The sequence below is a fragment of the Fusarium musae genome, chromosome 4 (genome assembly GCF_019915245.1).
Source record: "Fusarium musae strain F31 chromosome 4, whole genome shotgun sequence".
In the NCBI taxonomy this organism is placed as follows: Eukaryota; Fungi; Ascomycota; class Sordariomycetes; order Hypocreales; family Nectriaceae; genus Fusarium; species Fusarium musae.
In genome coordinates this window covers 692,592-719,702 of record NC_058390.1, presented here as the reverse complement: position 1 = coordinate 719,702, position 27,111 = coordinate 692,592, and the positions used below count along the sequence as shown (strand labels likewise).

Below are 27,111 nucleotides of genomic sequence, written 5' to 3'. Positions count from 1 at the left end.
CTTTGATTTTTGATCCTTTTTTTCAAAGGTCATTTTGAGCTTTGGAGTGATTGATCTCTTTTGATCCTCTTTTGAGATCTTGAGGTCTTGGGCATGGCCGTAACTAAATTTTCGAAGACCTTTGAATGGTCTGACTATTCTGCAGGATCTCCTTTGGTACAATCTCCATTGGACTCTACTCCTAAGTAGCAGCAACTGGCAGCATCTTGATGCACGTAGATACCTAGTACTTGGCAAGCGCAGAATAGATTTCATCACCAGAACCTTGGGGAGTGCTTTGTGACGTTAACATTGTAGCAACAGTCACTAAGCAGACGCCAGATCACGCTAGACACGGATGCTTAAGTTCAAGTGCAGTTCTATGACGCTTTTCATTTATTGATTCTATTTAAGACGTAGCTGACTGTCAACAGTCATGGAGAAGATGGATTCTCGGGCAGAGCTGGCAACGGTTTTCGCGAATTGGTTGGTTGGGCGATAGAGCGACGTAACACATTCGGCTTTGTGTCATGGGAAGGGGGTGATAGATCAGACGACGAGGAAAAGCCTCCAGAAGATCTCGGCGTTGGAGGAGGTGAAAGCTGCTCGCATTCAACACGATCATGCTGTATGTCGTCGGCAAAAGGCCCTCGGTGTAGTTCAGTAGCGTCCTCGTCTCTTGATGTCGGAGCATATTGGCCTCTCTGACGGGCTGCCAGTAACGCTACATCTTCTCCATCGTATGCTCGAACGCGAGCCGCCGATGATGCACCGCCGTAAGAAGCGAGACCAGCCTGATCCGAAAAGGGTGCGAGGGGATGTAGCGGCACGCCTCTGGAGAAGATGACGAGGATCAGGCATGACATGAGTAACACGGCTTGTACTATGGCCATGCGTTTCTGAAAGACGACCTCATCGGCCAGGAGGTTAAGACGAGCGCTGAGAGCAACTATCTCTCGGTTGGACTGCTCACGCTGACTCTCCAGAGCCAGGACCGTTGATTGCCAGATCTGGTCGTACTGCTCACGAACGGAGCGCAGCTCGGCGAGAACGGTCTTGTTGAGGTTCTCGAGGAACAGTGTCGTTTTTGAAAGTTGCTTCTGCTCTGTGCGGTGCAGAGTCTCGGACATGTGGCGAGCTTGGTCCTCGACGTACTTGAGGGAAAGTGTGAGATTGGTTTCAACGATTGTAAGGCGCTTGGAGATGGACTTGAAAAATCCTTCCTGCACGGTGGGCGAGGCCGGTGAGCCAGAGGCCGTTCCCGTGGAGCCCTTCTTGGCATTAACAGTATTGGCAGGGGAGGGCTTCTGAGTAGATGATGACGCTGAGGAAGATGGTGTTGCGGTCGTCTTTGTGCCTGCTGCTGAAGTGGTGGAGTTTGATGGGGATTCGACGTTGGAGGATGAGATAGAGGATGGGCTGGTTGGGGACACAGCGGGCGTAGCGCTTGGAGATGCAGTGGTGGAAGATGATGAGGCCGTGGGCTCTTCACTTGCAGGATGCTCAGATCGGGGAGTGTGTGGTGTTGACGTCCCCTTCTGTGCTCTCTCGTCAGGGGAGTTGGTTGTGGGTGCAGCGCTGGTGACTTCAGCAGAGCTGCTGGGGTTTGACACTGATTGCGTGGTTTGATTGAACGAGGCAGAGCAGAACAATGGCTCAAAAAGTAGCTGCGAAGCGGTGTTGACTTCACAGAATGGCATTAATCCCTTTGAACTCGGCTTGGCAGGCTCGAAAGGACTCTCGGGTACTTGGGGCTTCGTCGGCTCTTCTCCTGAAGGGAGAGCTTGGGGAGTCACTTTGGCCTCCTCGGCCTCATTCGTATCATCGTTACGGTCTTCGTTGAATGCAGCGAAGAAGCGCGAGCCATGGATTCGAAGTAATGAAACGGGGCAATAGTACTGTTTCCCGTAATGGGTGAGATAGTCGATGCGGACGTATTTGGAGAAGATCCGAGCATTCTCGACCAAGAAGGGTTGAATAGCTCGTGAGTTCTCTGCCTGGAAGACTCCGATCTGTTTCCACTCGTCCCTCTTGACTGGGTACCGGTCACTAACGCTGACAGTAAAAGTTTGGATCATACTAGAAAAGAACTCGAAGTTGGCGAGGACGACGGTATCGATGTAGACATCATCGCTCAGTTCGACAATAAACCACTTCTCCTTGGCACTACACTCGAAGAGTAGGTAAGAGTCTTTGTTCTCGACGAGAATTGCCTTTGCATTCCTTGCGCCGGGGCTCGTCTTGAGGATGGTAGCGCCGGCATCAAAGGACGAGTATGAGAATCGTTCCTTGCAAGTCTTTCCGGCATCTTTGTTTCTATGGATTGCAACACCACGGCCATCCTTTCCTGAACCCTCGTTCTTAGCTTCTTGGAGGTCTGAAGGGCGCTCATTTTGCTCCTCTGTGCCATCCATGTAGCTGCCAAAGTTCAGGTTTATCTCGTCCTCCTCGCCGAGGCCACCGTAGCCCATATCCGGGGGTGTCCTGTCGCGGGGCTTGGCGTTCCTATGTAGGTTTTGAGGGTCCTGCCCTGTCTGTTTCAACATCATGGCCTTCCAGTCCTCGAAGGACATGAAAGGCTTTGCGTCTCCATCTCCATCACCATCTGCAGCGGCAGCTTCCGACTCGTCTTTGGCGGGAGTGGCGGTGGACGCTGACTGTTGGGGCTGGGATTGGGATTGGGATTGGGAAGGGGAAGGGGACTCGCTTTGTGTGTTGGGGGGTGGCGCATCGCTTTGTTTCGAGTCGGGGGAGGCGTGGGAAGTCGAGTTGGCATCTGAAGGGGTTGCGCTCACAGAAGTGCTCGTCCAGGAGCTTGTGAGGCAAGCTTGGGGCAGCGTGTGGGTGATGTAGTTGATGGTTCGGGCATCGCAGGTCAAGTCGATTGGGTCAGGGATGACGCTGGGGTCGTGGGATTGGGCCTCGGTGTGGGCTTGTGTCCAGGCCGCGATGAGTGCCAGAGATCGTACGAGGGCTGAGCCTAGCGAAGGCATCGTGACCTCGAGTGTTGGCGGCACATTGAAGCGTCGCTGAGGTCGAATTGCTGGTACTGACGCTGAATTATGGGGGTTGGGTTTGTGTCGTGTCGTTGATCAGCGTTGGAACTAGACACGAAGCGGGTGTAGCGTATCCCGTACCTTACCCCGTAGCCCAGGCTCGTTTAACTTCAGCGTGGCCCACTGACGTTGTCAGATGCTGATTGGTACACCAACAGTAAAGTCTGTCTCGTTGATTAGATCCGTTTCTTAGATCGAGGTAAAAATAGAACTTGAGCGTTGATGACTTACACACAGAAACACTCGTTCACTATGACTTCTATAATCGATAAAGACTCGAAATTGGGAGCCGATAAAGATGTTACCCCGTTGTTGGTGTCGATGCTATGAAACAGGATAGATTGACATCGGACGAAGTAGATTTGAGGAGAGAGGTACCAAACTGAGCTGGTAGGCATCAAACCTTCCTAAACTATCCAGTCTTGTTGATGCCAGGCCCGACATATCTGGCTAAGAGATGCAGGAGCCTAGGAGAGCATATCTACCTTACCTTAAAGAACCATGGGAATCTGTGGACAATGTGAGTCTTTTCGCTATGTGAATTCTGTGCTTTCGAAAAATGGCTTGGAAGAATAGCAACAACTTATAATCACTTGATTTCAGTATGTTTTTGGATTCAATAGGTTTAAAAGAAATAATCAAAGTATCCAGACTCTATTCTCTATTTCTTGATGAGCCCAGACTGAGACGATGGCTCTCCTTAGGGTAGGCAGAATGGCAATGTGATATCCATGTAATTGCGCTTGCTTGATCCCGACAAAACAGGTTGCTTTGGCGCAACTTGGGTAAATGAATAGTTTTGCTTTGTTATAAAACTGAATTCAAGATGCTTTACAGTATAAATTCCCTTTCATTTGAGTCACTCTTCACTGTTTGCGCGGATGCGTACATGCTATCTCCATTATCAGTTACCTTACCTACCATTGGCGGTTGTGGCAAACCCTTTCCTTTACATGGACGTCTCATTGAAATCCATTTCAACACTAAAAGGGCAACAGCGACCAGCCTCATCGAAACTCAGATATTTTGCACGGTAGCATTACGTAATCTTGCTCCTTACTACCTTAAGTACCGTCTGCCTCATTTCTGCGCCGTCGCACGAATTTCGAGGGGGCGCTTGCGTGCCTACCTAGATCCCAGCCTCACTGCCACTGAAAGTCGAAGAGCTCGTGATTGTTGCTTCGTTGTGAGTACCTGATGATATGAGATGATGAGTGCAACATACTGACCAAGAGTTTTATCAACAAAGGCTTTTCTTTCCTATCCTCCTTGATAGAGCCATAGAGAAGCAGTTCTCGATGAGATGTGACACGAAGAATCAAAATCAAAACCAACATCATAGAAACCGCCCCACGACATCCCCAAACCAACGGAAGTCTCCAAAATCAAGAGCTCAGGGCTGATTTCCAACAAATCCGGACTTGCCATTGATCGAGGCTTACAATTGCGATAGTTGTATATACGAGCTGGGTCATGCCATCTTTCGCGACTCATGCCCAGGTCCCAAACCCTTAACAGCGATGGAAACCTACTCAACGTTGGCTGATCAGAACCACGCCGCAGTGTTGCGTGTGACAATTTGGCCTGCCAAGAACAAAAGAACCAGGGCCAATTTTATCCTTTTTTCCAGATACGTTGGGCTGGCCACGAGGCCTTGATGAGAAACCCCAAGCCAATTGAGAGACAGTATTTGCCTCGGAAGTATGCTCAAATAAAACACCCCTGGCGAAAACCAACAGCCAACTGACCATCATCTGATATTTTACAGCGGCGTTTAATTAGCAGCGGATTGCCAAGAAGGCTAAATACTTATTAAATGACGCCTTTGCCGCAGTCGAAGCTCGTGATAGCAATGCGACAAGCGGGCGAGAAACCCCCTGGCATTTAGTGCTCGACACACACGATATGTGCAAGCTAAAAAGGAGCCGCAATCCTGTGGATCTTCAGCCTTATTTATCAGCTCCCTATGCACGCCCTTGACTCATTATGGGTCCTCAAGAGTTCGAACTCAGGTCGGTGGTTACCCTCACCAATGATCCAGACGGTGAGCTTCATCGACCACGGCAATCTTCAAGCTTAGCAAAAGACAAGCAAGTCATTCGCTACTACAAACGTTCACTATGGATCTTTGTCTTCTATGTCCTGATTCTCGTCCTACCGTGGATATTCACCTGTGTTTTGATGGTCAGGCCCATCAACAAGGAATCATACTTCAACCAGGCGGGATCGATAGCCCCTGGAGACGTGAAAAATTGGCACAGATCGCGCGTTACCCTCAGCTCTCTGACGGCACTCTCAGGTGTTATTGGACTCCCGATAGTTTCTGGCCTCCTTGCCCATGGAGCGGTTGTCTACACCCAGCGTCGAAACCCAGGTCAGGAATTGAGTGTCTTGCAGCTATTTGCGCTGGCAGATAGAGAATGGCTAGACTCTCGATATCTCTTTAAACGCCCAAGCAAGCTTAAGACCACGGAAAGTTCACTTTACCTTTGGCTGGCGACTTTTCTCATCTTGATTAGTAAGTATAGGAATACACCCTGATCCTCCACCATATGCCCCTTGAACTGACCTTTTCTGAACAGCCGCTATCCAACCACCTATACAAGCGATCCTAGTCAAAGACGAAAGGATTGCTATTGTGACGTGCAAAGGGCATCCCGCAGCGTATAACAATTATCATTCGAGAGCTTGTAAGTTTCCTTTCAGGGATTTGAATTCCCAGATCATTGCGTGGGACGCGGAGCCCATAGATCTGAATTTCTGCCCACAAGACATTGTCGTCAAGAAGACCAGCCAGAAGCTACTCAGCTCCGCCAATAGCGATATCCAAACCAATTTGTGGTCTGATGAGGCTTCTCTTGGAAAAAGCCCAAATTAATACACGGACAATAGGCGGACTTTTGACTGGTATTACCAGGAGTCGTCATACGGCAAACGCAAACACCAATATTATGCATCTTCCGTTCCCAATGGCACCACTACTGGAGTCTATCGACATCACGCGGTCAGGATGGACTCTACAGCAAACTGCCACTTAACCAAAAACTTCCCGAAAGAGTGCAAGGGAGACAAACCATTCGCGCCGTCTTTCTCCGAGGGTTGGCTGAATGTCGATATTTGTGCCGAGGGAAGTTACGACGCTGTGGCTTGGAACACAAGTCGAAACAAACAAGAGCGCAATGAGACTTTGTGGTTGTCTATGAAATGGGATATTCCTGAAGGTCAAGACAGTTCTGGACAATTTCGAAATAATGATAGCTATGTCCTCAGATGCGAGAGTGTCTCAAAAAGAGGGTGGTTTCAGCTCCCGAACAACGCAAATGGAGGAAATCCTGGGCCCTTACGTGACGAGTGGCCTTCGTGGAGGGAACTCAAGTATGAGTTCAATGATTATTATATCACTAGTCCTCGGTGGGATAGCGAATTTCCAGGCGACAGGTATCCCGCCGCAGAGTATGCAACTCATTCAGTTATGATGTCTTTTGACTGTCACTGGCTAAACACTTACCATTTACTAGAATCACGGACGAAGAACTGCAAAACTATCGCGATCAATCGAGCTACGCTTACCAAGGAGCCCCCGTGCCTGGTCCACTCATGACGGTGGCTCTGGCTATGTTTGGAAATTCGTCATTCTTTCAAGCAGCTGGGGTTGCTGGTCGCGACACTTACAACCAGACCATCGACAACATCTGTGACAACTCGTTGTTGCCAATGCTTGGACTGATGCCGGACAGTTACAACATGGGCTGGTGCAGTCCATCCGTAAGAAACCGGAAGCATAGTCTGGAAATGCAGGATGTGATTTATTACTATTTCAACGGTCTCAAGAACGAAGAGGCCACCGAACAAGCACTCGAAAAGGCCATGTTCTTTGCCAACGAAGCCCTTCTCACCACCGCCGCCTCATTGCCCCAGAAGCGCCCCATCTTCTACAGCCCGGGAACTGCGGTCATGAAACCAAAAAAGGATTTATTAGCGGTGATCATTGTCACTACACTAATATGTGTTCAAGTTACGGCGCTTTGTGTGCTGATGTGGTTCACACAGCGTGTCCCTACGTGGACGGATACTCTTGATGCGGATGCTTTGGCGCAGATCGGAGGTCAACTGAAGGAATGGGGAGAGCCCAGACCGGATCTGAGGCAAATGAATGGTATTGTGGGAGTTGATGAGACTCGACATCAGGCCGGGACGTCATCAGTCAGACTGCCGTTGGGGGAGGATGCTGCTTTGCAGTCAGGGTCTGTACATTTGACACTTGGCGGGGAGGGATTGATTGATCAACAGAGGAGTGATAAAGAGGATGCAAGTAGATACGACTACTGTGGTCGAAGCGAGATGAATCTGTTTGGCAAGTAAGTTTGAGACAGTTTCGATGTTGGGACTCCTTTTCAAGAATCTACCTTAATCTTAGTACCAATCGATTTAATATTTTATCAGGACACAATGTTTGATTTGTGTTCAAGAAAGCGGATACTCCTGGTCTAAAGTCCTACCAGGCTTATCCTAAGCTTACCCAAATCCTTTCATAACCTAGAAAAGAGGTCCTGAGTCTTCTTGCCTCCTAGTGCTCAACTGTTTTTCGAGGTCGAGAAGACTTGAACTCAACGTGTCTGACGTCTCGCTACTCTCCTGGGATGGATACAATGGGGAAATTATCACCATCTCTTCGGAGGACAATAAGTTTTCTCTTGAGATCGGAAAGGATAATTTTGTGTCGTAGACTCTGATCGGCAGTCGATTATGTCTCTTTGCTTCGGGAGGCTGGAGGCTTTGTGAGGGTACTTTCGTGTAGCTGAGGTGTCGAATGTGCGTTTCATTAAGCTGAGAGGTAGAATAACGTGTTAGCCATGCAACGAGATAACGAGAGTCATGGTAGGCCATGATACTACCGCCGGGTATCGCATGCTGTACTTAAGCCTCCTTTCATGTTCGGCGTTGTTCAACCGTCTCAGGTCTTGTAGGCGCTCAATGCTTATAGTGGGAAGATCTGAAATGAAAATGAGAAATCTAGAGCCTCTGGATAGTTTGTCGGCGTCAAGAAAACTTGATAGGGGAAACACAATCCTTTCAATTAACTGGTCGTACCCCGCCAAAGCACCACTTTGATTTTCAGCAAAGGAGAAAGGAGATTGAGGTTCTCCTGGAGACTCTAGAGATCTCTCGGCCGGTTACTGCGGTCTGGAGTGCTGGGAGAGATGAGGGAGTCCGATATCGCTGACGAGTTGGGACGAATCGAGCCCTTCAAAACATGGCAGCTTTGATATCAACACCGGACGAACAATAGGCAAAGTTTTGCAACAAGAACCGTGAGAGATATTTCAAAGGTAAATCAGACATTGCTGGTCAAGGCGGATCAATTGATCGCAATCCCAAATGGAACCGCAACAGGTAAGTCAAAACTATTAGTATCATTTTGCTTCACAAACACTGATATCGATTTAGGCCGGTCAAATAGCCCAGCCATTATTGCTCTTTTTTTTTTCTCCCGGATTCTACCCAGCCCAAGGAGACACGAACATGTCCACCTTGTAATGCTTGCCAAGAAAGGATAATCATCTGCCCCGGTCGATATCCAAACCTGCCATATTCTCAATTGTAACACAAACGAGATATCTACAAGGCTTCGGTACCCTGTGGCGAGTTACCTGAAGCATTATGGGCCGGGAATCTCGATATTCTTCCTCGGATGGATCATGGATGTCAATACGCCCCGTGCAAGTTCACAACTTTGGATGGCCCCGTCTCACTACCGAAACTTCACTGGAGCTGGACAAGAGCTGGACGGATTATTAGACGAACAAATGGCCCTACAAGATACCGTGTACCTACTGAGAAGGGTTAGTTGTCGAAAGCCGCTCAGTCTCAATTCGTACGTCAATCCAAACCTTGATCGGCTACGACAACTCTACTAAAATATTGAGATTCAAGAGATCTCAACGCGGTTTGATATTCACGGCCGTTTACCCTATGGCAACTCCAATTCTCTAGCCCAACTTTCGGCAGTTCATCTGAGCAATTCAGATTCGCCATCTGGTTCTCTGATTCGTTCAAGTCCAAAGTGGAAGATGGGCAATGGCAGTTTCCCGTCATCCGTTGGACTATGATTCTGAAAGTGTTTCAGGGAATTATACCCAATGAGCAGCCTACAAACTCTCGGTGATGGCTCTTCCGTCACAGACCTGAGACGACTGTTCATCTAGCCGTGTTAATGCCTGCTGACTCATTGACAGGTTGAGACGCCAACCATCAACGCTCAGACAGGGCATGCACCAGACCCCTGTCGATCGAAGAAGCATAAACCCAACCTTAACTTTTCAGAGACAAAAATCTCCATTTCAAAGTCGAGATCTGAAACTCAGCCTTGGGCTTTATCAGATGTCGACTATAGTTTCACCGGCTCATCCTGAGAGACTTGCAGTCCCGAAGCTCTGACACTTTGATCCCTGCAAGACCTGAGCGGATGAAAAAGAGCCCAGCTTGGCGTTGCAACTTCCGGGGACATGTTGCATTCTACCACGCCAGATCGATATTGTGAGACGTTGTATTACGCTTTTGTACGGTATCGTCATAGGGCTAGCTCCGGCCTCTGGTGTTGCCGGTGACAAGGAGCTGTTGATGGCTGTTTTGACACTTCTCGGCCTGCCTTCACGGCTCTGGGGATGGAATGCATCCGATCAAGAAACAACGTTGAATCTGAGCTGACAATGTTTGTGAGTAAGAAGTTTATCTATAAAGATGGGCAAGAACTCCCGCTGAAATAATTCGATTCTTCATCTCACAATCATCTCCCAGTCCATCCTTCCAAACACCAGTCATTTCCTAAAGAGGTGAGTCTTGAATGCTATTCCCAACTACATATCAAGTTTACTAACGCTGAACTCTCCAGCTGTGCTCTTGTCGGCTTTCATTCCTTCCACCGTTTCGCCTTTAGAGCTGTGCTCACAACATTCATATACCCATTTGATATTTACTGTCCAACTCCAACACTCACTTCCTCAACAACAACAATAACAACAACAACAACACACATCCAAAACCATCTTCTCAATCCTTTCAAGATGAAGTTCTCAGCTTTCTTTGTTATCGCCTCTGCCGCGTTCGCTGCCGCCGCCCCTGGCGTTGCCACCTTCTCCCAAGAGCGCGCTGCTCTCAACGAGAGTGCCCCCGCCCGCGACCGTGAGGACGGCGGCCGTGCTGATCTCCGTGAGCCTGGACGAGAGGAGGACCGTGAAGGCGAGCGCGAGGATGACCGAGAGGACCGTGCTGGCCGTGGTCGCCAGGATGGTCGTCTCAACCGTGGCGGCCTTGCTTTCAGCCAAGTTGATCTCAACTATCTCCTCCGGATCAACCAGCTCAACCTCGGCAAGCTCCAGGTCCTCAGCCAGCGAAACAACTTCAATGTCGTCGTCTTCCAAGATCTCTTCGCCTCTCGGGACTTCAGCCTCCAGTCTCTTCTCCAGCTCCAGCAACTCTCCACCATGCTTGCTATTGCCGAGACTGGTATCTTTGATCAGTTTGAGCTGTCTCGATTGGACCTTGGCAACCTGAACCTTGGACTCATCAACGGCATTGCTGGCCTGAACTTGGCTCAGTTCATCGATGCTGCTCTGCAGCCCCAGATCAACATTATCTCCAGAGAGGGTGAGTCATCAAGTCGAATCGGTTGTTTTAACAAGTGCTAATTCTTCAACAGTCACCAACAACATCATCATTGCCAAGTAAGGATGCAGGGAGTCTACTTGATGAGGGGGCAGGTACTCCTGTAAACGGGCAGGCTTCAGGTCAAGCCATGCCTTTCATGAGTCATGAAATATCAACCTTCGGAACGGATTAGGACAGGGCTCGCTTTCTCATGGTCACTGGATGGCTTGAAGGCGTGGGTTACTATATAATGAATGAATCTAATATTTCAAAGATCTCAAGTTGTTTCTGATAAATCACAAGAGTTTACATCACTACAGTGATGAGTGACCCTTTCAAGTTACATCTCTTTTCTATTCTATTTGAAGCCATAGCAGATGTGGCTGACAAATCAGTTTTTGAGACGCAAAAAGATGATTTCTGAACTCCCAACAAGTTCAACTCGCACAACAGTACTTCTCGCATTATATTCTCCACGACTGGAGTGCAAACAATAAAATTTGGATATTCCAATGTTCTCATCAAACCCTTCTGTGCCTGCTACGACCTCGATATGATGCTGGGGCACATTGGTGAGGCTTTTGAGCGCACCGAAAAGACCTTTGAAGTGATTCTGGAAGAGACGGGACTTGATTCTTCGCCAGAGTGCCATTGAAGTCACTTCGCTCTGACAGTATAATGAAAGAGAGAGCATACTGTAAGAAGATATATTTTGTTCAATGCCTCTTTTTGATATTCTATGTCAGTAAATAACAAATGAGACACCATCTGCGCAAACATGTCTCTCCCTAGGTCTTATCTTATTGATGTTCAGCCACAAGGATTGACAAAAGAGCGTAGATTTACTACATAGTGGATGAGCCAATGGCATGTTATTCAACTTGCGGTCAAACATACACTTTTCGGCCTATCATAAACTCAATGAAGACCTAGAAAGCATACATGACCAATCTTCCTCAGAAACCGCGTATAGTCGTATAAATGACGACGCTTTTGTCAATTAGCGCATTGATAGCATGATTGTTGACTCCGAGCTGTCCGTTAAGCGAACGATAGAGTTTGCAACGGCGTTGAAAAGTTCTATGGACATACTATCCACCAAGCAGAATACAGTATACCGACTAGGATATCCCAGCATAGCGTCTTTTGAAATGACATTACTATGCTCCCTGGCTTAGAGTTTCTATTACGGGCCGGCAGTTGAGCATCGACTGGGGGTTACTAGCCCATCTCGTATTACAGCATAGACCACCAATTAAAATACATAATGCCTCTACAGCCCCTGACTTATGACTGAGAAAACCAGTAATCGACTCAAAATGTTGTTCAAACAATTGCTCGCTTTCGGAACTCTCGCCAATGGTCTGGCTACCCGTCAGGAGAAGCCAATCTGGCTTACACTCCCACCAACGCCAGACCTACCAGCACCCATCAACTACGAAACAACTCCCATCAACAATGTCTTCCTCTGGATGCAGGAGTACAACAAGAAGGCAGATGCTATCCCTATCGTTATGGACCATGGAGGTCTAGGTTACTCTGCATACTTTGGATCCGTTATCTCTCGTCTTATCAAGAACGGACACTATGTCATTGCTGTTGATCGCCGAGGTCACGGGCGTTCAACCTTCAACTCGAACGATGTCTTTACTTACGAAGGATTCGCTCAAGACACGAATGATCTTCTGAAGAAACATGGTATTACCGAGTACAACGTCGTTGGCTGGTCAGATGGTGCCATCACAACTCTCGCTGCACTCATCGACCCTGTCATGTCAGAGCCTATCAAGAAGGCCTTTATCTTTGGAGGATCCGCCAACCCTGAGCAGACCAACGCCACGTTCTCAAGCACAGACATCTTCTCAGAGTTTGTCTCTCGCTGTCGTACTGAGTTCTATGAACTGCATCCTCACGCCAACTTCACCCTCTTCGGTACCAAAGTTGCCACTATGGAGGCTACACTTCCCCAGTTCACGGATGAGCAGCTTGGATCTATCGATGGGCCGAGGGTCATTGTTGTGGGAGCTGAGCATGAGGAGGCTGTGAACAGGGATGTACCTGAAAAGTTGCACAAGGCTATCAAGGGGAGTCACATCGAAATTTTGACTGGAGTGAGCCACTTTGCGCCGCTTCAGGATCCTGATCAGTTCACGAAAGCTGTTGAGGAGTGGTTTAAGACACCAATTCCTTGAGTCTATAGTACGGTAGCAGCAGTTTGGAAACAGAAAGCCTGTATGAGCAGACTTCTCTCTGAATCTAACTTCACAATAGCACTCCTGTTACGTAGAAATATGAAAAAAAAAAATCTCGTAACGATCAAGTTGCCAGTACCTAAATATGCAAAGAATGAAGAAGAGAACCAAGTCAGCCGTATGTTGAGGACTGAGAAGACGTATCCTTGGCCACTGCCTTTGACTGCTTTCTTCGAGGTTTAGCATGATCTTGGCAGCAGAGCTACGATTTAGGGGAGGATCAAACTAGATACAATCACAAATCTCCAAGGTTAGATAGAAGTTCAACGTCGGTTCGTTTGATATAGTAGAGATTGGTTCACCGCTACTTTGCTTTTCTGTTTTCTATTTGCTATGTATATGGACTTACGGGCTTCACACAATGCCACCCTTGTCAAGTCAATATTTGCGGTACTTGTGTCAGCAAACTAACTTACGGTTCAGTCCCAAAAGAGAGGCTAAAGTAAATGGCAAGAAATTGACCTGTTATCTACCCAGCAAAACCCAACTCAAACAAGGACCCTTGAGATGAAAATGGCTGTTCACAGGTCGAACCACATAGCAGGTAGATTATACCACCCAAACACAACGCAAGTAGTCCCCCAAAGACTCTCCACACACATCAACACCTCAGCAAGGCAGAAATAGAACACCACGTAAATCGACCACTCAAACAGTGTTCCTGGAAAATGGCCCTCAGTAACAAGTGTATACAGAGCGACTACGAGCTTGGCTGACCAGAGACCGAGATAAATATCCCATCTGCGACTGGTTTCGTGCACATCGTACCATGCATGCTGGTTGACAAGGAATCGCCGGGCGTTTTCTCTTGGGTCTCCAGTGCGTTGATAGTCTTGGGGTTTGTGGAAGATGTGCTCTGGGGGTGCTGTGCCGATGGTTTTGACAAAGATGAAGAGAAGAGCTGTGAATGCGAGGAAGGAAATCATGGCAACTGTTGGTGAGAGTTCGTTTGAGGGATAAAGGTGTTTCTTTGTTGAGATGAGATTGCTGAGATGGAATGTCTTGAGAAAATGCCAAGTCAACAGATGAGTTGATACAAGTGTCCTGGTCTATCTCGAGCTACAGTCTGAGAAGGCCGCCGCGAGCTTTATACTTTCTGTAATATTGATATTGTTCATATATAGCGTTGTTGTTCTTTGGCCATGAATACTGTGTGAGTCAGGGAAACGACCAGCACTGGTGTGAAATGTGAACACTCGTTGTCCTTAGCGAACTCATATGATGATACAGATACTACCAATGACAAAGCGATTCTGCGAACAAGGTATGATCCGCACGTCATGATCGTGTATTTTGATCTCATGATACATTAAATCTACATACGAGGTATCCTCAACTCAATCATACAAGCCATCATTGCAAAGCTGATATCCATTCCCAACCTCTTCGCCAAAACACCCGTCCTCATTACAACATCACACCAACACACAATCTCTTTTAACCAACGACAGCAGTCTGCCGTCTCACTTGGTTGTTACCGCCGGCCTTCTTCTGAGTACCAGGTCGTGCCAGCGTGTATTTGGCGAACGCCCTTGCGAGAGCCTTCTTGCAACTAACTTTCTGGCTGCCCACGAAGCTGTCCACTGTGACGGCGATGGCGCGGTCGATGTCTTGTGATGAGCAGTATTCTGAAAGGCGCATTCGGCAGAAGGCTTCGCTAATGCGGATGATGGCTTCAAGATGTCGTACCTGAGTTTGTTAGTATGAGATGTCGCGGAGTTCATGATGTAGGATCAGCTTACTGTAATAGGGTAGGCACCAGTGGCAAGAGACTCCCGTCTCATGTCGGCAAACAGTCGTGCAATCTTGTCCTCGTCGACGTGATAAAGCTTTGGCGAGCAGTGCTCCCGAGCATAGAGGATATACTTCCTTAGTAGCTCTTGAGGAATCTCACCCTCAGCCTTGCGACCACCATTAGTGGCTTGTGTCTCAGCTTGTGTATCATGTTCAACCTCCATTGAGTCCTGCTCCGCTTGGCTAAGAGGGTGACTTCGGCTATGTGATCCGACGATGAATCGTGCCAGACGCTCATCCTCTTCGGGCTCAACAGTGTCTCGTACCACACACAGGATGTCAAACCGAGACAAGATAGGCTCTGTCAACTCGACATTGGCAGAGAATGGGGCAGTAGAGTTGTATCGTCCGCCGATGGGATTGGCAGCAGCAATGACACCACATCGAGCTTGCAGAGTAGTGACAATACCGGCCTTGGAGATGGAAATGGTCTGTTGTTCCATGGCTTCGTGAATTGATGTTCGATCTTGATCGTTCATCTTGTCAAACTCGTCAATGAGACAAGTTCCACGATCAGCCAACACCAGAGCACCACCTTCCAATGTCCATTCACTGGTGAGGGGGTCTCTTCGGACACTGGCCGTCAGACCGACAGCACTGGCACCTTGACCTGTAGCAAACACAGCTCGGTGGGCTGTCTTCTCGGCATACTTGAGAACCTGCGACTTGGCTGTACCAGGATCACCAAGGAGAAGCACGTTGATGTCACCTCGAAGGTGATGAGCACCCTTGGTAACCTTCGCAACACCACCGAAGAGTGACAGAGCCACGGCGGTCTTGATGTCAGTATGTCCGTAAATACTAGGTGCTATGGAGTTGATGATCTTGTCCACGATGTTGGGGTCGCGAGACAACTTGCGAATGATGTGCTCATCCTCCTCAGTCATTCGGAAACCAGCCAGCTGGTCATGAGACTTGACAACATTGTTTGCTTCGAGAATAGTAGCAAATACAGGGAAGCCATTACGGTTGTTGAGCTGAGCATCATAGTTGTTGCGGTAGATTCCAGTCACTTCAATCTCCTCACCAGGCTTTGCCTTGTCGATCAGATCCCAGAGAAGGATAACCTCGCGCGATCGTGGCAATCGACCAGCAGGTACTGTTCCAGGAGATTCTTGGAGAGTGAGTTTCTGGTAGTTTCGGTAGACGGTCTTCTCGGAGTTGAGAGTGAAGGGACCTCGCGACTGGCAGCTTTGACAGAATGTGATCTTGACTTCAACGTTTGACTCTTGCTGGAAAGGTCCGAGAGTCACACCACACTTGCTGCAGTCAAACTTGACGTACTTGAGCTGAGGGAAGACACCCGATCGTCGGGTAACGACACCGCTGACTCGAACAAGGCAGTTGAGATGAGACTGGCGGAGTTGTCGAAGCGTATAGTGCACAGGCAGATCGAAGATACGAACGTGAATCTCGGCGTGAATGCGCTCGTAGTCGGGATAGTGAAGCAGAACAACGTCCATGGCAACCTCGTCGAACAGCTTGATCATCTCTTGGGGCGCATTGGCCAAGAAGTAAGCCAGAATGGCCTTGCTCTCGGAGAGATGTTCGTATGAGACCTCAAGAGACTCGGCATTAATCTCACCGAGTGTTCGGATTCGGTTACCGTACACAGATGAACCAGAGCTATCGGTGTAGGATGTGAGGAAAGCCTTGAACTCGCGTCTGATAGTTCGCTGGACTGAGGGTTGCGACACCCACTCTGTGAGGTTGGAAGCCTTGACATCAGCAAGTGCTTCGAGCGAGAGTTCCTCGGCCATAATGTCGGTGTCCATGAAGTCGTCGGGATCTTCATCGTAATGGTGACGGCGACGTCGGGGCTGAGCTGTGAGGTCAATATCGCCATCATCTTCATCTCCATCAAGGTAGATATTGGGAATTTCCCTTCTGACTGCCTGATCTCTTCGGTTGAGCTGAGCTTCTAGCCGACGTCGATCGGCAATGTTCATCTCGTCATAATCGCCCTCGTCGTCAATGCCAATGCCTTCGTACATGTCGTTCTCCCGTTCTTGGTAATCGGCCTCGTAGCCTTCACGAAACAGATCAACGTCGTCTTCTGCCATTTCGTCGAGCTCATCGATATCGTCTTGGATCTGGGCCTCCTCTTCTATGTCATCGTCGTCCTCAACACCGTGTGCCATGTTGAACTCAGCAGGGGGCGAAGAAGGCATAGGACTCGAGCCAAAGGCTGCTGGTGAAGGGCCATCGCTGCCTCCTGTTCGGGATCGCTTTCTATTCGGGCGAGCCGAAGAAGGGTGTAGCGGGGAACTTGAAGTGGTTGTTAGCTAATTTTCTTTTGTATAAATGGTGGTGGAAGAACGCCCTGGGGAGACAAACCTCATGATTGCAACTCTTCAATGATATCGAGATTTGGTGATATCGTGGTAGAGTATCTGAGTAATTCTGGAGACCAAAAGTTTGGATTGAACTGAAAGTGTCAAGATTGAGGGGCTCAATTTGTGGTGATGGTTGGAAGGGAAACGACAGCATGAAAGTGGGCGCAGTTGACAAGGGGTACTTTCGCGTATCAAGGCGCGACTTGACGCGTTAATTGATTGGTACTGACGTGCCACGCGTAAAGTGGTTTTCTTTTAGCGACAGAATACTCGACACAAACTTCGCAGTAAACACGCATGTAAATGCCCGCGTTATTATAGCACCTTATAACCTTCGCAACCTCCAACTCGAGCTGTAAGGTACTGACTGTCGCACTGCCAATAACGTCGCTGACCCTTCTCCTTATCTTGTACTTGTAAAGTATCAAACCTTGTATCACCCATCAATTCTGACAAATCTGTCATCCGATCCTTTAATTTTCATCTGTCATCCGTGTCTTTCTTTTCCACATTTATCTCCAATACTTCAAAATTTACCGTTTCATCAATCGCAATCATGTCTGCAGACGCTCCCTCGGCCTCTGCGCCCTCGCAAGATGCGCCTCAACAACAACCTCGAGAACGCAAGGAGAGCTTTTCTGGAAAATCGGAAACCTCTGAGACGTCGCAAACAGCTGCTGAGTAAGATGCCAATTGCACTGAACCTATATTAGCCCTCTAACGTTAATCAGGTTTATTCGATCTCAGGAAGCTCTTGAAGCTGATGCTCGCGAGGCCCTGCCTTACGTATGTCTTCACCCCTCTCCCGATCGCGGCATGCGCTGACGAATCTATAGAGCATTGATACATGCACCAAAATCCTCGGTCCTTTGCGACAAGCTGTCTTTGCCTGCTTGACTTGCAACCCCCCACCAGCGAAAGAAGGCGACGACTGGACCCCCGCTGGTGTCTGCTATGCTTGTTCCATCCAATGCCACGGCGAACACACCCTTGTCGAGATCTTCCAGAAGCGCAACTTCACGTGCGACTGCGGCACCAAGCGCATCCCATCCACAAGCCCATGTACTCTCCGCTTGAACGAGGCCACCAACACTCGAGGTGGAGTTCACTCCGAGGAGCCCGATGTGAACAACAAGTACAATCACAACTTCCGCAATAGGTTCTGCGGGTGCGAGTGCGACTATGACCCATTCCAGCAGAAGGGTACAATGTTCCAGTGTCTTGGTTTGGGAACTACTGAAACAGGAGGATGCGGCGAAGACTGGTATCATCCAGGATGTCTTGTTGGCATGGGACCGAACTGGTTCGAGAAGATGGAGAAGCCAAAGAAGGCGGCCAAGGAGAATGCTGATGAAGGCAAGCTGGCGCCCATCACCGAGGGCAATGAAGAGCAGCAGAATTCTGCCGAGAAGCCCGGAGAGACGAACCGTACCGCCCAGCCTGCTGCTGAGGAAGAGGAAGATGATGAAGACGTCCCCATGCCCCCAGGATTTCCAGAGGAAGATGCCTTCGAAGCCTTCCTATGCTACAAGTGTGTCGACGCGCATCCCTGGATCAAGCGCTACGCTGGAACTTCCGGCTTTCTTCCAGCAGTCTTCGTCAATCAAGCCGACTCCGAGACAAAAGTCGAGGCAGCCCCTGTCAAAGAGGAGTCTTCTGCTCCCACTGAGCAAGCTCCTACAGACGAGCCCGCTCAGGACTCGCGAAAGCGCAAGGCCGAAGATGATGCCGAGGAGTCTACAGAAGCTAAGCGTGTAAAGAGCGAGTCCCTACCTGAAGATGCGAAGCCCGCAGAGACAACCTCCACGGATACACTTCCATGCAAACTGAAGAATTTCCCTCCCGCCCCTCAGGGCCAGTTCTCGCTATTCATGAAGGAAGACTTCCGCGAAGCCTTCTGCCGCTGCTCATCTTGCTATCCCAACCTCAACCCTCATCCTCAGCTCCTCGAAGAGGAAGAAGTCTACGAACCACCTCTGTCCGACGATGGTTCCCAAGCAGGCGGCAACGGCGGTGGTTCTCATGGCAGTGGCAGTCTTCTTGAGCGTGGTGAGAGCGCACTCCGCAATGTCGACCGTGTACGCGCCATTGAGGGTGTCATGGCTTACAACCACCTCAAGGAACGACTCAAGCCGTTCTTCCAGCAGTTTGCTGAGAGCGGACAAGCCATTGGCGCTGAGGATATCAAAGCATACTTTGCCAAGCTGAGAGGTGATGAGCAGGGTATCCAGGAGGCGGCTGATGGGGCCAAGGATGGTGAGGGTGGTGATAGTGGTGATGGAGGTTCGCGAAAGGAGCAGAGTGGTTATTAAGCGTTAGAATGTGGGACATGAACATGAAATTGATGCTACAAGGGTGAGCGGGGAGTTGACCGGACTGGATACCACGGTTGGGTTGTTTGGTGTAAGAGTAGTGTACAATACAGGCGGCATACCATAATTTGATACCAGAAATGGAGATAAAAAGATAGTTCAAGATGATACTTCATACGATACTTGAACCAGTTCCTCTTTTAAGGGCCTCTATTCATCATCACGAACACTGAAGTAGGTAAGATACCTCTTCATTCTTCGTGGCCCCCGATGCTTAAGGAAGCCAAGCCATAACATGTTTCTAACACATAAAATCCATTCATTCCTATAGTACATATCCATTCATGTCTTGGGTATCGCTAAATCAAAACATTCCCATTTTTTCAAGTCGTCTCAGCGCCCTTCAAAAACTCCCCCTTACTGCCCCGTCGACCCTGTACTTGACGCCGCACTCGACGGCCGAGGCGGCAGCGCAGGTACACCATGCGAAGCCCCGGAATCTTCCCTCTGCATCGGAATACCCCCCATCATGCCCATCCCAATGCCCATGCCCGGTAGAGGAAGCTGAGGCGGCGGACCTTGTCCATCACTATCCTCCGCCTGACTGTCCAGCTGCTCCTGCGCCGCCTTGAGATCCAGTTCATGCAGCCTTTGCTTTTCAGCAGGGTCGATAATATCATCATCATCACTCCAGTAGGGATCATCATCGTCGAGCTCAGGCATGGCCATGCGCTTCCAGAACCGCAACTCCTGACGATGCGCCCTCTCATCAACGAGTTTGTTCCAGCGCCCTTCGTCCTCGTCGTACTTGCGCCGATACTCGCGAAGGCTTTCGTTAGCGCGACCTGCGTGTGCTTGCATCTGCCAGATTTGTTCGCGGAGACGGGCATTCTCGTCGCGTGCGTCGGCGAGTTGCTTGCGGTAGGAGCGGTGCCAGGCTGCTACGTCGCTGACGTGCTTGGTCTTGTACTCGTGGAATTGTCGAAGGAGGTTAGCCATGGCGTTGGCGTATTGCGAGAGGAGTTTGGCATTGGCGTCACGGCTGAACTTTGCCTTTTCGAGAGATTCTGTGAGGAGCGATACGAGAGCGTCGATGTTTTGTTCTTGGCCTGGAGTAGGTTAGCTGATGGTTCAGCGAGTGTAAGATAGGAGACATACCATTTATATCATCGGCAGCATTTTCGATTACTTGTGAATTGCTGACCCCCTGCGCCCTCGCCCTGTTCCTCACTCTTCCTAAGCCATTGACAATATCCTCTGTAACTCTTCGGTTCTCTGCAAGTTGGCGGCTGAGCTCCTCAACCATACCATAGATGTAGTTAAGTTCAGCTTGGTGACCCGCAGGCGTAGGAACAGGCATTCCAGCAGCCATGTTCGTCCCATTCATACCATTCATCATAGCAATCTGCTGCTGCTGTTGTTGATACTGTTGCTGTTGCTGTTGCTGTTGCTGTTGCTGCTGCTGGTAGTGACGCGCCGTGGACGTTGGGGACGGCGCAGGCGCGGGAGAAGAAGGTGAGGATAGAGATGGATCGTGGGGGCTCGGGCTTGGAGGCGCTTGAAAGCTCATGTCTAGTCCACTCGGGAACCTGGGCCTCGAGCGTTTGGAGGATGGTGTTGGTTGTCTTAGCCTTGTTTGTGGATGGAGCTGGATGCTTGATTTGGTATAGCCTAGCGGTTCTCCCCCTCAGTGTTGCGACACTTCACCAGCACTCAGAGGGGCGCAAAATTATTTTGCCGACGACGGTGGACCTTGATTGACAACGATTGAAGAAAACCCCTGAACAAAATGTTCATAGAAGGGCCCTGATAATACATGCAATGGTTTCAATGAAGCTTGCTAATTCTTTGGCGCTTCAAGAAAAATTCCAATTGATCATATCTACTGGGAATAACCTGACTTAGAGCATGGACCCTTATATCCAGGAACAATCCATTCCCTGTACTATACAAAAACGGGATCACTGATACTGGCAAGCTCATTTGATTGTCTCTTATTTTGATCATTGACTTTTTGTATCCTTTTACATTTCTCACAACTCCAGCCGGATTGAACTCGATCCGCCCCGCTAGGGTAGTTTTTATGAGAAGTCATCTAAGCGAGTGACTGCTGAGCAAGGTAGCGACTGTCACTACTATAAGAAAGGAAAGCTGTATAAAATCTCAGGTCATTTACGTCGTTTCGTCATATCGTTAAGTGCATTGCACTGATTCGTAACATGGGTCCTGTAGTCAGTCACCAAGCGCCAAATTTTTCTTTCACTCTGGAGTGTCAACCTCCATCCTGTCTTCTGAAGGCTTCGTGTCCATGATCAAGGAGTCTTCCGCCGGCTGTGAGGGCTCAAGTGTCGATGTCGATGTCATAGTCGACTCTTTCTGTTCAAAGACAGGGGGAGCAGCTGCGCTGCTGCCGCTCGTAGTAGCCCCACCGCCTCCCATACCGTTGCTTGCTGACAACCGGTACTCGCCATCAGGCTTGCGCTCAATGATACCCTCATCCAGTGCCCACTGGGCTAGAAGGCCATCGACTCCAAGCTTGCCACCTTCGCCCTTCTCCATGTGCCGACCGACATGCTCAGTCCACTCGTCCCAGGACGATGGGCCTTCGAAAATGCTCTGGCAGCCTTGCTTCGGACATGCTGAGCGCTGCGGGGGTAACCGACGCTGAACCAGGCACGACACTTGCATGTCCTTCACATGCGTATCCCACTCAGATTGCAGTTTACTATCGCCCTTAGCAATCGCTCTCTTGATCTGAAAGGGTGCATGCATGCGTCGCAAGTGTTGAGTGAACAGGTCTTTGCGATTGAACTCGTTGCCCTTGCCCTCGGCTGTGCTCTGAGGGCAGGATGAACAGCGATAGTACTGCAGACACAGATGTTGGGATGCGATATGTCGCTTCCATTCGTTCTTGGATCCAAAAGTGCTAGTACATCCAGCGAATGAAAACGCACATGGGAACGGCCTGGTATGGGCTGCGGCAATATGTTTTCTCAATGAAGATGAATCCTTGAAAGGAGCGTGACTGCAGTGGTTGCAACGCGTGTCCTGCTTAGGGAGAGACCGCCGTGGTGGCTTGGCTGCCGAGTTGGCATTGCGAAGTGTTGCCAAGGGATCTTCGTTACCATGCTCCTCAGGCTCGCCTTCAGGCCTTATTTCAGGCATCCCGTCAGGAAGAATCGTGCGCGGCCTGTTGATATTTTGGGTCTCGTCGCTGCGATGTCGAACATGGCTCAAGGCCTTCAACTGCTCAGCAGCTTCCTGCATCTCCGCAGAGTCCTCCACTTCGTCTTTGGGCTTGCCATGTCCACCTGCTGGATTCGCATACGATGAGGCTGAAGGACTCGTTTGTGGAAGATGCTCGTTTCGCTCTACGGAGTTGGGGGTTCCCCTCACGGCCGGGGAATGGAACGAGATGTCGTGACCCTCATCTCGCCGAACGCGTGCGGGCGTTCCATATGCGTGATCCCTTGCCTCCAGGAGAATTCGGCCATCTTCAACTGCTCTTGCGGAAGGCTTAATACCAGAAGAACCTACAAGTCTGTGATACAAATGAATCATGTTGTGAGAGCTTATATACCCCAAGAAACAACAAACTTTGTCGTGCTGTACCACGTTCCAGATGGAATGGGGCATGGAGATAAGGAGCATTGTGGGCGGTCCAAGGAACATGCCTTCCACGGCGATTTTATCGCCCAGAGGCGGCGTGCTTTGTAGCCATTGTGAGAAAAAGGACATATCTGGGCTAGCATCACCAACAAAGGTCGTACAAACGAGGACACGGTGCTCTTCAAACCTGAGGTCAACAACTGACTCTGGGTCAATGAGCTGTTCTTCGCGGTTCCCTTGGCCCTCTGCGTCGACTCCGTTCTGTGATTCCGAACGAGGTCTTGAGGGCATTGGCGCAAGAGCAATACTATGGCCCTTCCCAGGCGTCAGAGCCATAAAAGCCGGGTGGTGAGAGGACGAATGTGTATTCGAGGTGCTGCCATTCGTTTGTCGGGGAGTCTGAACCAGTTGCTGCTGCTGCTTCAGCGATAACAGTTCCTCGTGGAGCTTCTGTGTAGTAAAGGGGCGCCCACTACTGAGCTTTTGTAAAGCCTCAACCAAATTTGACGTAAAGGAGCGTTCTGAGCTGTCTGGGCTACGGTCGGATGTGCAGGCTGCTATGGCTTGCTTAACGCCGTGACTACCAGCCATGGGGGGGTCCGGTAACGCGCATGTGTCCAGCAACAAGAGGATATCGGACTGGGCATCCTCGAACAGGCAACGGACGCCATCCCACTTGAGTTTTGCCGCATCTTCTCGTGCATTACTATGGGAAAGCTGTCAGAGGCAGGAGGAAGAGGACATTTGAGAAATGTTCGACTCACCAAGCCCAGAAAAGCTGGCCATCAGAGCTTACGTAGCCCTGGCCAGCATAGTAGATAATGAGAAGATGATTGGCTCGTGCATTCTCGAGAAAAGAAGCAATCTGAACTCCGAGCTTTATACTAGGGTTCGGTACCGTGGGAATGTGCCATCGCTCAGTTCGGTATTTGTAGTGCTTCTGGAACACTTGCTCGAGCGCAGCCAGGTCTTCGTCGACAGACTTGTCTTCTTCCCACCTTAATAGTAACACAGAAACGTCAGTGTATGGGTGACGTTCAGTCTGTCTCTGGATCAGCATAGCAGCATCCTGTAGATGGCGCGCAAAAGACTCAAAGTCATGTCTTTCGGAAAGAGGAGCTGCAGCCTCCTGAGCTGGATAATGTTGCTGAGGCTATATCCGAGCCTGGGTTAGCAAGGACACGCGGAAAGCTGGAAAACAAAGCTGACCGATTCGTGAGGGAATTGTGTTGGCGGCGGCGGCTTGCTAGGAGTCGTGTTGACCTTAGGAGCCAACTTCCGCTTTTTACTCGAAGGCTCCATCGGGCAAGGCTGTGAGTCGATGTAGATGCAGTCGTCAGCAGGTTAAGCCGGCGGAGGTCATTGATCAATCGAGGACGAATCGGCCAGGGAGTCGAGCACGAAAGTTCCTGCTACCTAGTCGTTGGTTAAGAATCAATATCGTCGCAATTTCGGTATAATTGACGTCGAAGAGAAGTGAATAGAGACAGCGAAACAAAAATATACGAGCAGGCGAGGGAAATTGAAATCGAAATCGAAATCGAGCGATGTGCGAGCAAAGTCTCGGCTGATGAGGTCAGAAGGAGGGACAAGGTGCCTAGGCGCCAATGGCTACAGAAATGTGGAAAGTCAAGAGACCCAAAGTCGCAATGGAAGAGGTGAAAGAAGAAGAAAATGGCAGAGAGGAAACAGGTGAGGCTGGCTCGGCGAGGCTATCGTGGCCGACCTAGGCCCAGGTCATGGAAGATGGGTACAGTTGGTGCTAGGGGTTCTTCATTGGCTATTAGCCGAGCAGAAATGCCACAGAAGAGGAGAGCCCAAACTGAAAGTGGCGGCCTCCGCCTCCACTTCGTCAGCCTCTCACTCGCCAAGAGCAAGGTCAATGGAAGTCAACGTGCAACGCACCTCAGCGAGAGCTGGGTAAGATGGGGCTGTTTGTGTTTCGCCTTGTACGAACAAGAGCAATACTGATTGATTGTTTGTTTGATTATGTACTCACTTTTGGACAATTTCCCAGTATCAGGTTATTTCACCTTCACTTCGCTCAGTAGCAGACTCAGCTGTCTTGTCTCAGCAACTCCTGTGAGAAGATAAAAAAAAAAGTAGCTGGAACTACCATGGAGGGGTTGAGTGTTGAACTGAGGGGGTTTGACGAATGGAACCAAAGATGGAAGGCTTCACAAAAGTTCTCAGCTGATAAAAGAAGGAGGAGGAGGTGGGAGAGAAAAAGCCTAGATCAGCATTATTTCCAGCGCCTTACCTAGATACCTTGCTTGAGCTTGAGCTGCACAAATCATCCATGGCCAGCACAGCTAAAGTTCTCACACAACTTTGAACAACTCCCCCAGCCAATCCGAGCCTCGTACTCCGTCCCCCTCTATTCTCACAACACGCTACAAATTCACTGAGACGCCAGGTGGGCTGCGATAAGATTGACACATTGGGGAACGGTAGAGTCAAATATGGAGTTTTTCTTTTTGTGGTGAATCACTCTCATTGAGTTGGCTTCACTCCCCAAACTCTGATAACGGCCTCTACTGGCAGTACCCTCATTACCTGGCCAACCTTACTTATCTCACCTGTGTCGAGGTACTACAATGTGTGAATTTATCCCAGTCCACCTGAACGCTAACTACGATGAGACCAAGAGCACCGAGGCTGGTCTGGGGTCTTGTCCTTTGTGGGCCGCTTATTGAGACCCTGAGATGTGTTTTGCAGTTGTAGCGTTTTAGCTCAAGCTGATCAGCTTTCAAAGTTTCAACGGCGCAAGCCCCCCTCAATCGACTACACCCAAACACTTGCTATCGTCCTCGGTTATCATTCGATTCCTACTTCAATGTCACCCGTGGCATAACCAAATCGAAAGTATTGCATCAATGAGCTCTCGGGGTGGAGAAATGGCGCACCCAACTCAACCCCCGGACGAGCCGTGTCGACTTGTCAACACGGCTGTGGACAAGCCAGCAACAGCTGCTGCGCCGTGGAGGACGAGTAGGAGAGCAGAACACGAAACAGCCGGGTCTGCAACAAATGAATGCAGCAGCTGGCGAGAGAGGGTCGCTCGGCAACCTTGTCCTAAGCATGCACGACGGTAACACTGATTACAGAGAGCACAGCCTGTGTCGCCAGTCGTTATAGACCTTGAGCTTGCTGCATTATGCTCTCTGGCACGGGGTCATGCAACCCGAAGCCTCCAGCGTAGATAGTAGATGTCTTGAAAGTCAATGGATTGGCCACTCACATATGAGGCCATTGGGCTGCATAAGTGATAAGAATCACTTGCCTCGCAGCCTAGCATCCTGAGGTACGTCTGCAGATAGCAACCACAAAAGCAGAGCCTCGGTGTGGGCAGGGCTGACGCATCGAAACAACCCTATTGTTTGAGATGCACCACCTATCCCTGTTGATTCGGCAAAACTCAACTGCTCAACTTGCATGTGGAGGAGGTTCCGTCTAACTACCGTCTAAGTTTGTTAGAGAATGGCGAAGACCCCATCTATATCACTGAATGCGCGATGCATCCTTCACTTCCTTTCGAATATAATTACACCAACCGGTATATCGAAAGTGGAAGGATGCTGACAGCTTCAGTTGATACTCTGTAGGGCTCTGAAATAAACTCCGGTGGGTGTAAGTGGAGGCTTATAGACTGGGAGGGAATACAGAGCCTGCTGCAGTAAGCGGAGACATTGCATCTCCTCATTCTACCGTAATCAGATCAGCTTGCATTCTTGACGTTCCATTCCATGTTTGGGGGTTACAAATACTTACTCAAGAGACACAAGGCTAGAAGGATTTATTAATCTATTGTAAGTAACACCTCGCCAATAGGTTGACGAGTACAGTGACCGTGCATTTCATCGGACTTCGTAAGCAAAACTGTTGAGCCCCAAGGTTGATTACGAGGTTGAATCCTTAACCCTCGTATCTCAATCAGAAGATTCTCGATGAAAAGAAAGACCGCGCGTCTCGTCAAGAGCTCGTGTAAAGTAAAGATACAGCCTTGGTGCCGTGTGCCGAAGATTGGGTGTAACGTTCAACTAATCCGTGGATTCCCGTCGAAACCCAAGAAATCCAGGTGCACCATGTAACTCGATAGAGGCAATTGTGGTTCTCTTGGGTATCG

At 49.5% G+C, this 27,111-nt stretch overlaps 8 protein-coding genes across 8 annotated transcripts; 4 read left to right on the top strand and 4 right to left on the bottom strand.

The window, feature by feature from the left end:
* Positions 1–413: 413 nt before the first annotated feature.
* On the bottom strand, positions 414–2,972 carry J7337_005172 (uncharacterized protein; the record flags this gene model as incomplete). The annotated part of the gene is made up of 1 exon (XM_044822854.1): positions 414–2,972. One exon carries the CDS (start codon positions 2,970–2,972, stop codon positions 414–416), a length of 2,559 nt encoding a protein of 852 aa, XP_044681345.1.
* Positions 2,973–6,045: 3,073 nt separating this feature from the next.
* Positions 6,046–7,397, top strand: J7337_005171 (uncharacterized protein; the record flags this gene model as incomplete). Its single annotated transcript, XM_044822853.1, has 2 exons — positions 6,046–6,488; positions 6,554–7,397. The coding sequence occupies 2 exons, from the start codon at positions 6,046–6,048 to the stop codon at positions 7,395–7,397; spliced, it is 1,287 nt and encodes a 428-aa protein (XP_044681344.1).
* Positions 7,398–10,099: 2,702 nt separating this feature from the next.
* J7337_005170 (uncharacterized protein) lies at positions 10,100–10,763 on the top strand (the record flags this gene model as incomplete). Its single annotated transcript, XM_044822852.1, has 2 exons — positions 10,100–10,682; positions 10,735–10,763. The coding sequence occupies 2 exons, from the start codon at positions 10,100–10,102 to the stop codon at positions 10,761–10,763; spliced, it is 612 nt and encodes a 203-aa protein (XP_044681343.1).
* Positions 10,764–12,001: 1,238 nt separating this feature from the next.
* Positions 12,002–12,874, top strand: J7337_005169 (uncharacterized protein; the record flags this gene model as incomplete). The annotated part of the gene is made up of 1 exon (XM_044822851.1): positions 12,002–12,874. One exon carries the CDS (start codon positions 12,002–12,004, stop codon positions 12,872–12,874), a length of 873 nt encoding a protein of 290 aa, XP_044681342.1.
* A 1,497-nt stretch (positions 12,875–14,371) lies between these two features.
* Positions 14,372–17,070, bottom strand: MCM2 (MCM DNA helicase complex subunit; the record flags this gene model as incomplete). The annotated part of the gene is made up of 3 exons (XM_044822850.1): positions 14,372–14,623; positions 14,677–16,996; positions 17,066–17,070. 3 exons carry the CDS (start codon positions 17,068–17,070, stop codon positions 14,372–14,374), a joined length of 2,577 nt encoding a protein of 858 aa, XP_044681341.1.
* A 550-nt stretch (positions 17,071–17,620) lies between these two features.
* Positions 17,621–19,376, top strand: J7337_005167 (uncharacterized protein; the record flags this gene model as incomplete). Its single annotated transcript, XM_044822849.1, has 3 exons — positions 17,621–17,745; positions 17,796–17,850; positions 17,901–19,376. 3 exons carry the CDS (start codon positions 17,621–17,623, stop codon positions 19,374–19,376), a joined length of 1,656 nt encoding a protein of 551 aa, XP_044681340.1.
* A 417-nt stretch (positions 19,377–19,793) lies between these two features.
* Positions 19,794–20,946, bottom strand: J7337_005166 (uncharacterized protein; the record flags this gene model as incomplete). The annotated part of the gene is made up of 2 exons (XM_044822848.1): positions 19,794–20,485; positions 20,535–20,946. The coding sequence occupies 2 exons, from the start codon at positions 20,944–20,946 to the stop codon at positions 19,794–19,796; spliced, it is 1,104 nt and encodes a 367-aa protein (XP_044681339.1).
* A 689-nt stretch (positions 20,947–21,635) lies between these two features.
* On the bottom strand, positions 21,636–24,287 carry J7337_005165 (uncharacterized protein; the record flags this gene model as incomplete). Its single annotated transcript, XM_044822847.1, has 4 exons — positions 21,636–22,909; positions 22,967–23,691; positions 23,750–24,119; positions 24,167–24,287. 4 exons carry the CDS (start codon positions 24,285–24,287, stop codon positions 21,636–21,638), a joined length of 2,490 nt encoding a protein of 829 aa, XP_044681338.1.
* Positions 24,288–27,111: the final 2,824 nt, after the last annotated feature.